Here is a 14,886-nt window from a genome sequence, read left to right on the forward strand (position 1 = left end):
TGAGTTGCAACCTGTAAAGTCACACAGTTCTAAAGTGAGCTCTAAGAGCAGCTCTAAACCAGATTTTAAAACAGGTTTAAAATCAAGATCAAAAGTTACTCCTTTGCCTAAATTTAGAACAAAATCACACCTAGGACCTAGTGGTGCTAAGGTCAAAAGCAAGACCAAGTTAGGTCCTGGAGAGAAGACTCCAAGAGACAGCCAGTCCAAGACTACCACTGGGCTGCCACACGCACTATCAACAGGAGATGCCAAAAACTTACTGGAAATGAGATTGCCCAATTCAGAACTAAGAATGTATGCCAAGGATATAGTAAGTAGTATTCTGGAATTAACTGTGAAAGAATTTGAAAAGGTGAAGCAAACTAGAGCAATGATAAATGTTAAAGCTTTACCATCTGATCAAATCATGGCAGCAAATAAAATAGTTAATGCAGTTTTGCAAGGATTATATGCTACAAGTAACCACAATTTGGCTTATCCAATCAAATTCTCAAATGTGGATGATCTCAAACTTTCACAGGGGAATTCAGATGCAGAGTATCTTGCCAAACCACAAGCATGTTTTTACCTGGAAAATGTTTCTTCACAGCTCGAACAGATTTTTCCTAAAGAAGGTATATTTAAAAAAATGTTTGACAAATGGCAAGCAGAATCAAATGATATGGAAAATGAAAAGTGTAAGCTAATGATGGTAGCTGAAAATGTTTTGACTGAAATTCCAATAAAAGCAAAAGAATTAGAATATTCTCTTTCAATTTTAAATTTGCATCAACTTGAGGATTGTGAAAGCAGGTGTTATAATCATTTCAAAGGAGCTTCTACTAGAGTTGAAGATACAAAAGCACAAATTAACATGTTTGGAAGAGAAATCGTTGAAATGCTATTTGAAAAATTGCAGCTGTGTTTTTTGTCCCAGGTACCCTCCCCAGATAGGAAAGGAACTCTAGGAAATAGGAAAGAATATATTGGTACTAAAAGTAAATATGATTTGCCAGTCAAGGACATCCTCAGCAGTGTACCAATATATAACACAAAGACAGTAGACCAAATTTCTTTGGGTTCCAGCAACCAAATTGTTCGAGATATTGTAGAAAGAGTTTTAAATATTTTAGAGTCATTTGTAGACTTGCAGTTTAAATATATCTCTAAATATGATTTTTCTGAAATAGTGAAAATGCCTATAGAAAACTTTTTTCCTCTCCAACAAGGACTATTAAGCAAAAAGATGTTGCCAAAATTACAACTACTAAAAAAGTTTCCTGACGAATCTAATTCAAATACTATTATTTCCAAAGAAAACATACAGAACGCCATCCTACAGATTCACTCATTCCATTCAGAATTAGTTACATATGCTATTAATATTGTCAGTGACATGCTCAGTATAATTAAGGACAAGCTTGACAAAGAAATAAGCCAAGTGGAACCATCTTCAATTAGCACATTGAAAGAGACCATTATAGCAAGTGAGATCATTGGCACACTGATGGACCACTGTACTCATATCAATAACCTTCCAAAGAAAAGTTTGTTCCAAGGAGCAGAAAACACCTATATTGTTAATCAAGTTGAATTAGCAACTTATATGAAAATGCCCACATCAAAGTTAAAGGAAGTTAGTTCTGGGAATAATCCTTCACAAATCAGTGTACCTGGTTTTGTGTGTTACTCAGAGGAAAGCATGAAAAAAAAGTATAAGCCTTCATCAAAATTACCCTCACATGCCAGAGCCTCTGTAGAAGATACAATTAAAAGCTCAGAGCCAATGGAAAGGCTTGAATCAGAAAATGTACCATCATGCTTTAAAAATGAAGTACAAGACTATAGTCAGAGGGAATCAAACTTTGGCCATTTTGACCAATTAATGCAAGGAAATAACTCTCTCCCCGAAGGCAGTGTCTTACAAAAACTGTTTAAGAAAGCAAATGAGTCCACAGAAGAAGCATTAAAGCAAGTCATGTCATTCATAGAAATAGGAAAAGGTGAAAATCCAAGAGTATTTCATTTTGAAACTCTAAAACCAGTTGAGCCAAACCAAATTCAGACAACTGTTTCTCCACTCAAAATATGTTTAGCTGCAGAAAATATTGTCAATACTGTGCTGTCAAGCTATGGCTTTCCAAGTCAACCACACATTAATGAAAACAAGGAAACAAGGAAACCATTTTTCCTATCAAAGCAAAACCCTTTGTCTGTAATATCTGGAGGACAAAAGAATGTGGAGAAAAGTTTGCTTCGAATGTGGGATAAAAAAATAAGCTATATACCTGAAGAAGAAAATAAAAAACCTGAAGCCAGTAGGGAAGATTTTTCTTTATTGCAAAAATGGGAAAGTAAGAGATCCCCAAATGGAAAGGCTCTGAAGGAAGTTAAAGTAATTGCTTTTGCTGATCATGAACTGGGTCCAAAGGAAATTCATTTGGTAGCAAGACATATCTCCACATCTGTGGTCACATATTTCAAGAATTTTGAAACTAGAGGTAAGCAAGAAATAACCTACTTTAAAAGTTGGCATAACAGAAAAAAACAGGTATTTTTAAAGCAATTTACTGGCTTCTTTTTTCTTTTTTTTCTGAAAATAACATTGGAAATGGAGTATTTAATTACTTCTCAGTATATTAGGATACCAGAAAAAAAAAAAAAGTTTGACATTCACGTGGTTTGAATCTGAACAAGTCTGCTGTTCAGTTTTCCATAACTACAGATAAGAGAAAATGGCATTACTTTAAAGCAGAGGATTGTGGCTGAGTATGAGATAGAAGCTCCAAAAAGTTTTTAAAGTTTTTATGCATGACTTCTTTATGATCATGCCAACTATACATGTAATTGATTGAAGGTTAGTGATTCATTTTTTCAAGGTAAACAGTTGAACTCTTTGCCATTATTAGTCACAATGTATAAGAACAGTGTATTAACCATTTATTTTGTTTGTATTCCAGTATTCTTAAATTCTTTAAAATCTGAACATCTCCTAACAAAGTCATTTTCACTCTTTTTCTAAGAGGTTGAATCAGATGTAAGAGCCATTTTTTGAATATCAAAACTTGCTGATTATTGGCAATTTCTTTACTGGCAATATTCCAATAATTCATAGTACCCCTGAACTGGATCAATAATTCCAGTTACCAGTAACTAGTTGCTACAATACCAGTTCAGATACATCACTTGCCAATCATTCAAACAGGAAAACACATCATACCAGTCCTACCCACCTGCATGGGGGTTCATTTCCCATCCTTAAAACTGTCATTCTTTCAAGATGGATGCTGTGTGTCTGCAATTTCAAGCTCATAAATATACTTTCTCCAAACACAGCCTAACTAAACTAGAGAATTATAAAGAAAAACAAAACAAGAGAAGATCCATGATTTCATCCCACTGGTATTTTTCTCTACCAAATCTATTCTCTATTTTAGGACACGTTCAGGGCCTTCCAGTGATTTTACTCCTGCTCCTTATTCCTTTTGGAATACTCTTTCCTCACTTTCTTCATCTCAGCATAGCCAAAGCCTGCCTAGCAGTCAAAGCTCAGCTCTAAGCTTCCCATCTCCACAGTTTTGCCTTATATTACATGCAGAGATGTAACAGATGATTAAGCTTTGAGGAAGTTTTGAGAAAAAAAATAGTGTGTTTCTCTGGCTGCCACTAGAAGAAGTTGGCCATCCCAGGTAGGTATATGATTTTCAATAAATACTCTTTGGAATAGGAAAAAAGAGGTGTGACACACTAAAATCTAAGGGTTAAAATACTACTGACACTGCAACCTATCCCTAACCCTTCTGGAGTTTAGCACATTTTCATTTCAATCAAGTCATTGTTGCAACACATCTCTGTAGCTCCCTAAAAGTAATAGAGGGATGCCTGCATGGCTCAGTCTCAGGTTATGTGTCCGGCTCTTGGTTCCGGCTCAGGTTATGATCTCACAGTTGTGGGATCAAGTCCCCAGTTTGCTCTGTGTGCAGCGTGGAGCCTTCTTGTCCCTCCCTCTCTGCTCCTTCCCCCACCCAAACAAATAAATAAATAAATTCTTTTTAAAAAACTAACAGGTAACCTAACACTAAATATTTTCACTAAAAAATAAATTTTAAATAATTACATGAACTCTCTAGAGATCACTGCAGACAAGCTAAACTGTAACATCAAACTTGGAAATCAGTTTTCTGCTCTATGATTTTCAGCATTTTAGAGCTCTTAACCCATCTAAGCAAGATAGATATCAGCACTTAACTGAGAGATTTGAATTCTTTAGGGTTATTTTCTCAATTTTCTGGTGAAAATTAAGATTCCACAGGTGGGTAATAAATGTCTGAAGAAAACCCAATTTCTTTCTTGACTATATTTTTCTTTTTCTTTAGGGAGATATTCCATAGGTGAAATTCAAATGTAAATAATTATCAATATATTGAATTTACATATTTCTCTTTATGAATGCTAAAAGTGGTAATTTTTTTTCCAGTTTCCAGTGAGGAGACGGTTTCTATTATTTCTACGTTGTCAAGGAAAAAATGTGAATCAAAACAGCCTCTAAGAAGTATCTACAATGATTCTTCACTTAATCAACTTTGTGAACATCTGACTGAGTCTATCATTTGCCATTTAACTTCAAGCATTTCTGGTAACACCAAAGATAGTAGAGAAAGGGAGAAAATACTGGAAAGCCAAAATGTAGGATTTAACAAGATTATTTCTATTGATTCTCAAACGTTTGAAAGCAGGTCAATTTCTGTTGGAGAACTTGCTTTAAGTATTTCTGATGTCATTACTGAAATCCTTTTTAACAGGAACATTATAGAGGTTGACATTGCACAGCAAATGTTTCCATTAAAAACAAAGTACATTTACTGCCCAAGAGAAGCTTCTGCTGACTTTGATAATCTCTTTCAGGATCTCTTAACAGGAGTGATTCATGTAATGTCCAAAGAAATAGGAATAAACCATCATCTTGAAAGCAATGGAAGAGAAAAATCATTTTCCATGTTTAGAAGAAATAGTGTGACCATTTGCAATGAAACAAACACCATGGAAAGACAGAAAGTCTCCAGAGATTGGAAATCATCTAGTTACCAAACTGATCATCTCCTTCAAAAAAGTAAATTAAATTATCTGGCATATAAGTTAGACAATCTGATTGGTACCCTAAAAACTCGTGAATCCAAAGAAGTAGTCAATAAAGTTTTTAATATTGTTTTAGATTTATTTTTACCAGATGAACATCCAAGTGAAGCCATGAATTCTGATAAAAAAGCAGGAACATTTTTTCCATCCTCAGATGATCAGCAAAGTAATATCCTACTTGGAAATAACTTTGGCCTCACCCCCAAATCAGTTTTTCTTCTCAACATTGTGTGTGAGAAACTTATCAGAACACTTTTGGAAAAATGCACAAACACTGTTTTACTTGATAATAACCCTCTTTCCAATGAAATATCAGCAGAAGAATGTAAACTTTTAAAAACACTGCAAAGTGTAGAAGATGAAGAATTTGATTACTGTAAGGGAGAAATGGACTGTGAACAATTTCAAGGAGATTATATATCAGACTTTTTAGAAAATCTGGCAGAAATGGATCAAGATTTATTATCATCAGACTCTATGCTTACTGTTATTTCCCACAGCTTGGTTAAATCATTGATGGACAAACTATGTCACAGTGTACAACTCCCCCAAAGCCCACCTTTTGCAAACAAGCCTTTGAAGTATACAAGAAAAGAAATACAGTCTAGTTTCATAAATGCAAAAGGGCCAGAATTAACAGAATTAGGACAAGGTAAAGCCTTTTTAGGATTCATGAGTTACAATGGTAATGCTTTGACAGGATCCCTGAATAATCCCAGTGGGGTTAGCTCTGAAGCAAAAGCACCATTTGGCAAGAAATGTTCAGTAGATTCCACCTCTGTGTCACCTCTCAAAAGACAGGGAAAAAAAGATGTGGATTCAATACCCATCCATAATAAGCTCTATCCAGGAGATATAAATACAGGTGTGTACTCAGCCACGTTTTTGGAGGAAATAATTTCAGAACTGTTTTTTAATCTCTCTACTTCACTGTGGGACAAAAACAAAAATATCACTGAGGACTGGCTCTATGAGATGAATACAATATTTGTCAACAATGTAGTCAGTGAGTTTAATAAGGCACAAGTTACCGTTTTACGGAATGTTGAAGAAAGGCTGTGTTTTCCACCAATCCATAAAGAAACTATTAGTAGAATTGTTGACTCAGTTTATTATGATGTTTTACAGCAATATAAAGTGAAAGTGACCTGTGATGATAATCAAGCATGTGACAATACCTCAATAGCAGAACAAATAACTAATGGCATATTGTCAGAGATTTTAGACTACCAGCTCCCATCTTGCTTCAGAGGAAAGCTCATTCCAAATTCCTATTACCCTCTCCAAGCTGAAATTATATTGCAGAAACTTCAAAATAACATGAGAAAATTTACTTCCCAGTTCAGTTCTTCGACAAGCTACAGCACCATGTTGTCCCACTCATTTTTGGAAGATATCATCCGAAGACTTTTATCTCAACTCATTCCTTCACCCAACAAGGCATCCCCTTTGGGGAACAAATATTTCATGAGTTCTGATTTCAATGAAATGTCTACCTGTATAATAAATAAGGTTATATCAGCCATTTCAAAACATAAAATTTGGTTCACTATATATGATAATCAGTATCTTTGTACTGGAAAAAACCTCCAGAAGATGGTGGACTCTGTTTATAGTAACATTTTGCAAATGTCTGAGTCTCTTGTTTCAATACAGAAAAGTATAGTCAGCCGAAGCCCAATTATGACTGATCGAATAGCCAGTTTTATTATCCAAGAGATTATTGAAAATCATCTTCAGCCATTTTTGTGTGGAGAAGGTTTACCTCGTCCAAAGACTCCATTAGATGCAGTATCAAATATGGTTAAGCAGGTTCTTAATGAAGTTATAGAGTCACACAGATTCCAGACACTATCACCCTTAAGTATTTATCCTGAGACATTTGTAGGGGAAATTGTTGCCAGACTTTTATCAAAGATTTTTAGTCCAAAGCATGACACTGAAATTGAACTGGAAAACATGACCCAAAAAATAGTAAACTCAATAAATAGCCATTTTAACAAAGCTAAAATTCACTTTCTATATGATGACAAAGAACAATCTTACACCTCTGTAAATATGGATATCGTGGATGAACTTGTCACCTCAATTTATAGAAATGTTTTAAAACAGCATGGGCTAGACCCTGAAGTTGATAAAGAGTCTAAAGACAGTGATATTTTTGTGGAAAATATTACCAATTTAATTATAGCAGCTATTTCAGATTACCTTATTCATCCACTCTTTTCTGGCGATTTGTCATCATCTTCTCATTCAATTTCAATGGCTGAGAATATTGTTCAGGACATTCTTGGTAACATCAGTAAATCTGCCAAGCCAAGTCAGAGTTTATCTCCGTATAACACTTTGCTTCCATACACGTTTTTAGAAGACATGATAAGAGTACTATTATCTAGAATCTTTCCTTCTGCATCTAGCGTTGTTCCAGACAGAGAAACTCCAAAAGACAGATCCAGAGCGAATTTCAATGAAATTGCTTCAAAGATAATCAGTGATATTAGGATGAAAATTTCCCAACATGAAATTCGGTTTTCCAAAAATGAAGAAGAAACCAAGTTTGCTTATTCAGAAGATGATGTTCAGCATCTCGTTGACTCAGTATTCAAAAATATTTCACAAAACTCTGAGTCTCAAGAACAATTTGAGCAAAATATCACAAGCAGTAGTGATATTTTTATTGATAGAATAGCAGGGTTTATCATTAAACATATCTGTCAACAACATCTTCAGCCATTTGTGGAAGGAAATTTATTACCTTCTTCATCATACACATATTTGGACAATAAGAAAAAGCAGTGGTTTTATGCCACTGTTTATTCCTCAACTTTTTTGGAAGATGTAGTCTCTGGAGTTTTAAGCAAAATACTCCACAGGGTATTAGGCATTGTACAAACAAAACCAGTAAGAGATTCAGAAGATGAACTGTTTGATAAAGCTGAGAAACTCATACATTTGATTGCAGAGGAATTCTCAAACTTTGAAGTTAGCATTCTAGAAAATGCTGAGGAACAATTGTGTTTGCCTCCAGTGGAGAGAGAGAGAGTCAAGAACATTATTGATAAGGTGTACAGCAAACTTCTGCAAGAATATGAGATGGAAATAACACCTGACAAAGATTTTCTAAATGACACAAAGACATTAGCTGCAAGGATAACCAAAATCATCCTTGCTGAAACTTTTGATTCCCAAATTCATCCAAACCTTGTAAGAAAGCTTCCTTTAAAGTCACACTCCAAACTCAATACTAATGTTTTGATGAAGAGGGTTCAATATAACATTACCAAATCAAGATTTCAAAGGCAGACATCAACAACATATACTACCATGTTATCACATACTCATTTGGAAAAAATTGTCACTCAGCTTATATCTCAGATGAGTCCATTGGCCTCCAGAACAGAACACCCAACTACTTCTCAATCAGATCTAAGTAATACAGTCATAAAACTGATAAATGAAATTATGTCAATAATTTCAAAACATGCAATATGTATTATTAAACATGGAAATGAAAAACAAAGTATGATTTCAGAAAAAGATGTCCAGTCTATGGTTGATTCCATTTATGCTGATCTTTCATATTCGAATTTATACCAATCTCTTACAAAAGATAAAAAAAGTATAAGTAACATACCTGTTTCAAAAATAGCAAGTTGTATAATAAAAGAAATCTTTAACCACCATCTTCAGTCATTTTTATCTGGAGATAAAACTCTTGTTTCATCTGCAGTTGATCAAACATATAAACAGAATGTAGCAGATCCTAAACAAAGAGAATTGTCCTTCATTGTGAACTCAGCTTTCTTTTTGGAGGAAGTAATTTCTGAGCTTTTATGTAAACTCCTTTATGCATTCTCACATAATTTCTTGGCTGCTGAAAACCCAGATACAGTAAAAACCAAAATTGCCAGCATTGTTACAACCTTAGTAAACTCAATTATTCAGGAGTTTACCACATCAGAGATTTTAGTTGCAGATAACTTTGATGATGATATGCGTTTTTCAGAAGGATATAAAGAAATTGTTCAAAAAACAGTCAACCTTATTTATGAAAAAATTTTAGATGAATATAAATCTCTGATTCAAGTATACAGGGCTATACAAAGTGACACTGTTTGTTTTGGAAGAAAAATATATTATTTGCTATTAGAGGAAATTTATGATTATCAAGTTCAATCATTAGTTTCAGGAGAATTAGTGTCTTCTTCCTATTCTTCCCCCCAAGCTGATAATATCATCAGAAATGTGCTCAATGTAATCACAAGTGATAGCCATACCTTGCCATCATGTATTACTGTGCTGCCTCGTTCTCTTCTGGAAGATATGATTTATAAGCTGCTAGTGCATATCTTCCCTTCACCTGACACTGAAAGTGAACTAAAAGAGGAAGAAGTTACCTCAGATTATGAGTTTGTAGATGCAACTTCAAAGCTGACAGATGAAATTATCAAAGAAATTTCTGAACATGAGATCCGTCTTGCCACAGCAGAAGAGAATGCAGAAACTATGCAATTAGAAATGATTGAGAATTTGGTTGACTCTATATGTAATAATATTTTGAAAAAATCTGAATTTCAAGCTGAAGTACAGAAAGGTGCAGAGAAAAAAGGAGGCTCATTCCTCAGTAAAATAGCTGGATTCATCATGAAGGAAATCATGGATCATCATCTGCAGCCATTTTTACATAGTGAAGAATCTTCCAGTGATGTATCTGATTATGGGCAAAAGTCTGTACTTAGTAAACCTGGTAAGGAAAAGACACAGCCTGCTCTATATTCAGCTACATTTTTGGAAGATGTAATTGTTGACCTTGTTCATAAATTTTATTCTCTTCCAAGTATTACTGAAGATTCTAAGAAAAAAGAAATCCTAGAGCCAGACATTGTGGGCTTAGCTATAAAATTTGCAAATTCTCTGATAGGAGAATTTAGGAAAAGTAAAATTAAAGTTCTACCAAATGCTGAGGAAATGTTTTCTTTTCCACCAATTGATAAAGAAACAGTTGACAAGATATCCAATTTTGTGTATGATCAGTTCATAGAAAAATATGGCTCTAGTGATATTCAGAAGGATGACGAAGGTAACGTGGTAGCAGAAATGATTGCTGCTTTAGCTCAGAAGGCAATCTCTGCTTTCAAGATTCAACCACTTTTTTCAGGAGACTGGTCTTCCACCTTCTTTTCATTTCTAAATCCGGATAACATCACCCAAAGGGTTCAGCACCTACCACAGCAAACCTCTACACAGATAAACAGATGCTTGAAAGGGAATGAACTTGCTTTACCAAAACAATCATATAAATACACTTCTGTAACCACAGGCCAGAAAAATGTGTCAGACACTTTGGAAATAGATAGCGGTACAATAAGTAGAAAGAAAAGTTTCAAAACTGAAGAGACATCAATGAAAAAAGGTGACATCCAAGATCCAGTAGTTACCTCTATAACTACAATTATGAAAAGCAACATGAATAACATGTTATCAGTGCCAGCTGCAAATGTGACAAATGAAAATAAAGAGACAGAAAATAAAACGGAAATTTCAATAAAATACGAGAATGTATCAGGAGTCACTTGCCCAACTACCAGTGTGAAACATAAAGACAGGCAGGAACCAGATTTGAGGGTAACTCTTAAAAATAATGAAATTGAGAAGATAAGCATATCAGCTTCAAAGGATGAGAGGAGACAAGGTAATAAGTTAGACACACAATCTCCAGTAGTTACTGATGTTACAGTATATGAGGAGGAAATACCTGGGCCAAATTTTGAAATAAACAATGAAAAGAAGATTGACAAAACAAGAGAAAATACATCAAAAGAGGAAGACAAGCCCTTTCAGTTATCCTTGACATCCAAAGTGAGGAATACAGAGACCACAACAGAAAATACTTTGAAAACAGTTATCCAAAAGCCAAATAAAGAGGATGAAAAAGACCTTCTATCTCAAACAGATATAAATGAGAAACCGTACTCAGATTATGAATATGTTCAAAATGTCATTGAAAACATTTATGACAATATTTTAGAATTATATCCTTCTCCAGAATCAGCAGATTATTCAAAACCCCAAACTCCTCTAAATGATACAACATCACATGTAATTCAGGAAGTTCGCCAAGATTTTACACAGTCTGTTTCAACAAAAGATTCATCCCTCTCAATTAACAAAAAACTTCCAATCAAAGAGAAAGAAGAAAAAGAGAAAGTGAGAAGTATAGAAAGAAGGAAAGAGACAGAGAGAGAGAAAGAAAAAGAGAAAGAGAGTAAGAGAGGGAAAAAATCAGAAAATGTGAAAAATAAGGAGATTAAAAATGAACCTAGTAAATCAGACAGTCCTCACTACCCATCAAAAAGTAAACCTGGAATTGTTCCTGCTAAATTTTTAGAAGATGTTATCATCGAGATGGTTAACAAATTGCTCTTTTCTTCATCATCAGAAACACAAATAGGTGACAGATGTCAAAATATAGGTGATGATGGTAAAAATCAAGCTGAACTTTATGATACTGCTATGAAATTTATGGAGTCACTGTTGAAGGAATTTTCAGATGCTCAAATTAAGGTATTTAGGCCACATAAGGGAAATCAGTTTTTTCCACCTGTTGATAAAGTGTCATCAGTTCCTAAAGCACTTCCCAGGCATAAAGAAACAACTGCAGATGAAACATCATCCAACATTAACAAAAAAATAACTGTGGATAAAATGCCACTTATGCAAAAAATGAATGAAACACTGTCATCAAATAAGATACCCTTCCTAGATAAAATACAAGTAACTGATAAAACATTGGTCAACAAAGTTGTCCATTCTTCTGTGTGCAATATTTTGAAGGAATATAAATCTCAAGACTCGATTTGTAAGAATATTAAAAATAATGGGGAAAATTTAGCACGAAGACTAACCAGTGCAGTGATAAATGAAATTTTTCAACATCAGCTTAATTTCATATTTTGCGATGAGGTTCCATCTTCAGCATGCTTGCCTCTGGAATCTAAGGATGTTGTTAGAAAGGTCCAAAAGGTGGTACAAACAGCCAGCAAAGAATGTCAACCATTATCACCATATACTATCATGCTGCCTCATGAATTTTTGGAAAATGTGATTTCTGCTCTTTTAGCCAAAATTTTTTCAACAGTATCCAACACTGAAGTAGAAACATCTGAGTACAATTGGTTCACAGAACTGGATTTCCTTCAAATGAAATTATTAAATACAGTTACAATTGCAATCTCCAAAGATAAAGATATGACCATACAATATGTGGAACCTTTACATCCCAATGATGATGAAATTATTCAATTAGTGACTCATTCTGTTTATAATAATCTCTTGTCACAGTATGGATCACAAGAGATAATACAAAATTGTGTAGCCAGCGGATGCAGAATCATTTCAGAAACCATAGTTGACTTAGTCCTGAAAGAAGTGACTGGCAGTCAATTGCAAAACTATTTTTCTGGAGAGCTAACTCCACATCAGTGTGCAGAAGTTGACAGTGTTGTTGAAAATATTCTTAGAGATGTTATCCAAACTCCTGATGCTCTCCAGCCTCAACCATCACACGTTCATATACTGCCTTATAATATAATAGAAGAAACTGCTGTAAAATTTTTATCAAAGCTTTTATCTGTGTTTCCAAAAGTGGATAAGGAAAAAACCGAATCTCTAGAAACTGACATGCAAAAAATAAGCTCAAAAATATTAAATTCAATACAAGAATTTATCTCCAAAAGTAAGATTAAACTTGTATCACCAGCCAAGGAATTGCCTACTGTACCTTTACCTAACAACGAAACTATTGAAAAAGTAGTTAATTCTGTTTATGCGAGTGTTTTAAAGCACTCTGGCTCACACACTTCTGTATTTAAAGATTTAATGGGTAAAAGTAATGTTCTCTCTGATATAATAGGTCTTTTAATGGTGAAGGAAATTTCCAATTCTGAATTTCAACCTCAAGTAGAGGACAAAGTATCAAGTTCAGGATTAGTTCTGGAAGCTGTCAAAATTATGGAAAAAGTGCTCAAAACTGCTGATGAATTTAAGTCCCAGGAAAAGTCTTCATCCAAAAAAGGTTCTATGTTAGATGCCAGGTTTTTAGAGGAAGCACTGGCCTTGTTTTTGGCTAAGATAGTAAAGTTGCCAAGTACCTCAAGCAAAGATGCAAAAAATTTATCAAAGCCCGAGTTAAATAAAATTGCATCTCAACTGACGAAATCTGTGACAGCTGAAATTTCCCAAAGTAATATTAATCTTGTTGCTGCTAATCCTGAAGAACACCTTTTAAATCCAGAAAGTATAGAAATGATTTCTCAGGTTATTGATTCTGTTTATAGTAATGTGCTCCAACAGTCTGGAACCCAGGAAGAATTTTACGATGATATAAAATGTACAAACACTGTTTTCCCTAGAAAAGTGGCTAGTTTAATTATTAGTGGAGTTTCACAATTTCCATTAGATACAGTTAGCAGAAAGAATTCAAATGCTAATCTCTTTGGAAATCTAGATGTTGATAGAATTATTCAAAAGGCCCAAAAGCATGCTGTTATTGATATAACACATGAGTTAGAGGAAGAAGAGTCATATCAAGATTCAACTGGAAATTTTCCAATTAAAATAGTTCCTCATTTTGGGAATAAAGCCATCAAAATAGATCCAGAAATTATCTCAGAACACTTAGCAGTAATTTCTGTAAAAACTCAACCTCTTGAGAAACTCAAGATGGAGTGTTTAACAAAAACCGGACATAGTATAACAGAACTGAGAAAAGCATCAATAAATGGGAGAAGCTACTCCTTACCAGATACATCTAATGTAGAAAAGATAAAGCGAGAAAGACGTTCCTCATTGAATAAGTTGGGACGACTGGATGTAAAACCCTTTGAGGTAAGTGCAAAGCAATAGTAAAAACATAAGTGAGTAGTGAGAAATGGTGGTTCTGTGATTCCCTTCCTCCAAAAGGCATATGGCAATTCATTTTTGTTGTTACTGTCAAGCCCTATAGGAGAACTGGTTGCATGGGTTCATCCATATAGTCGTATAATTTACTGGGACTTCCCATATCAGCTTAGGGGCTCACTCTAAAGGTCTCGGGCAAGTTTTCTTATGAAAATCAGTTCAGAGTGTTGTTTTTTTTTTTAAGAACAAAAAGGCAGGGACCCACCCTTAACAGTAAAATAAGGCTGACTGTATTTATAATCTTCAATTGCCAATTCAGAAGAGACACAATCCTGCATAGCTCCTGTAAGTTCTTTATTGTGGATATCAAAAGCAGTTTTAAAACGGGTTAATAGAGTATCGGGATATATGAGGTTTCAAAAACTATCCAAAAAAGTTTTAAATAGTTTAATTTCTCAAACTTATAGCTTATACAGTGGTAATCTTTTTACTTTTAGCAACATTTATTAATAAACATTCCACTAAAAATCCTAGATTATACTGGTTTCTTATTATTTCATTTCAATTATATTAGCTTCTTCAAATTTTTCTATACTCTCAGTAAGTGCCCAGTTTTCTCTTTTGCCCGTATTCTAGACCTAGGGCAGCTACCCTAATGCTGCCATTTTGATGAACCAATTTCCTCTTGCTATGGACCTAGTTCTGCCTTAAAGCTCCATAGTAGGGCCCCAAATATATTAAACTAAGTAGGACTTTAAAATACCAAAACTATGTCCTTGTAACATGGAAACTATACCACTGAGGACAGAGGGATTGTCTGGCCTATACATTTACACTGACCTACACATTTTGATTTTTGTCAAATCCCCT

The 14,886-nt window shown here is 34.4% G+C and overlaps 1 protein-coding gene across 1 annotated transcript in view; it reads left to right on the forward strand.

The window, feature by feature from the left end:
- Positions 1–14,886, forward strand: part of FSIP2 (fibrous sheath interacting protein 2) — a 92,300-nt gene that overhangs the window by 49,765 nt on the left and 27,649 nt on the right. The window contains exons 17-18 of the mRNA XM_046018219.1: positions 28–2,483; positions 4,460–14,004. Coding sequence (XP_045874175.1) covers positions 28–2,483; positions 4,460–14,004 — 12,001 coding nt within the window. The remainder of the gene's footprint in view (positions 1–27; positions 2,484–4,459; positions 14,005–14,886) is intronic.

The sequence above is a fragment of the Meles meles genome, chromosome 9 (assembly GCF_922984935.1).
Source record: "Meles meles chromosome 9, mMelMel3.1 paternal haplotype, whole genome shotgun sequence".
In the NCBI taxonomy this organism is placed as follows: Eukaryota; Metazoa; Chordata; class Mammalia; order Carnivora; family Mustelidae; genus Meles; species Meles meles.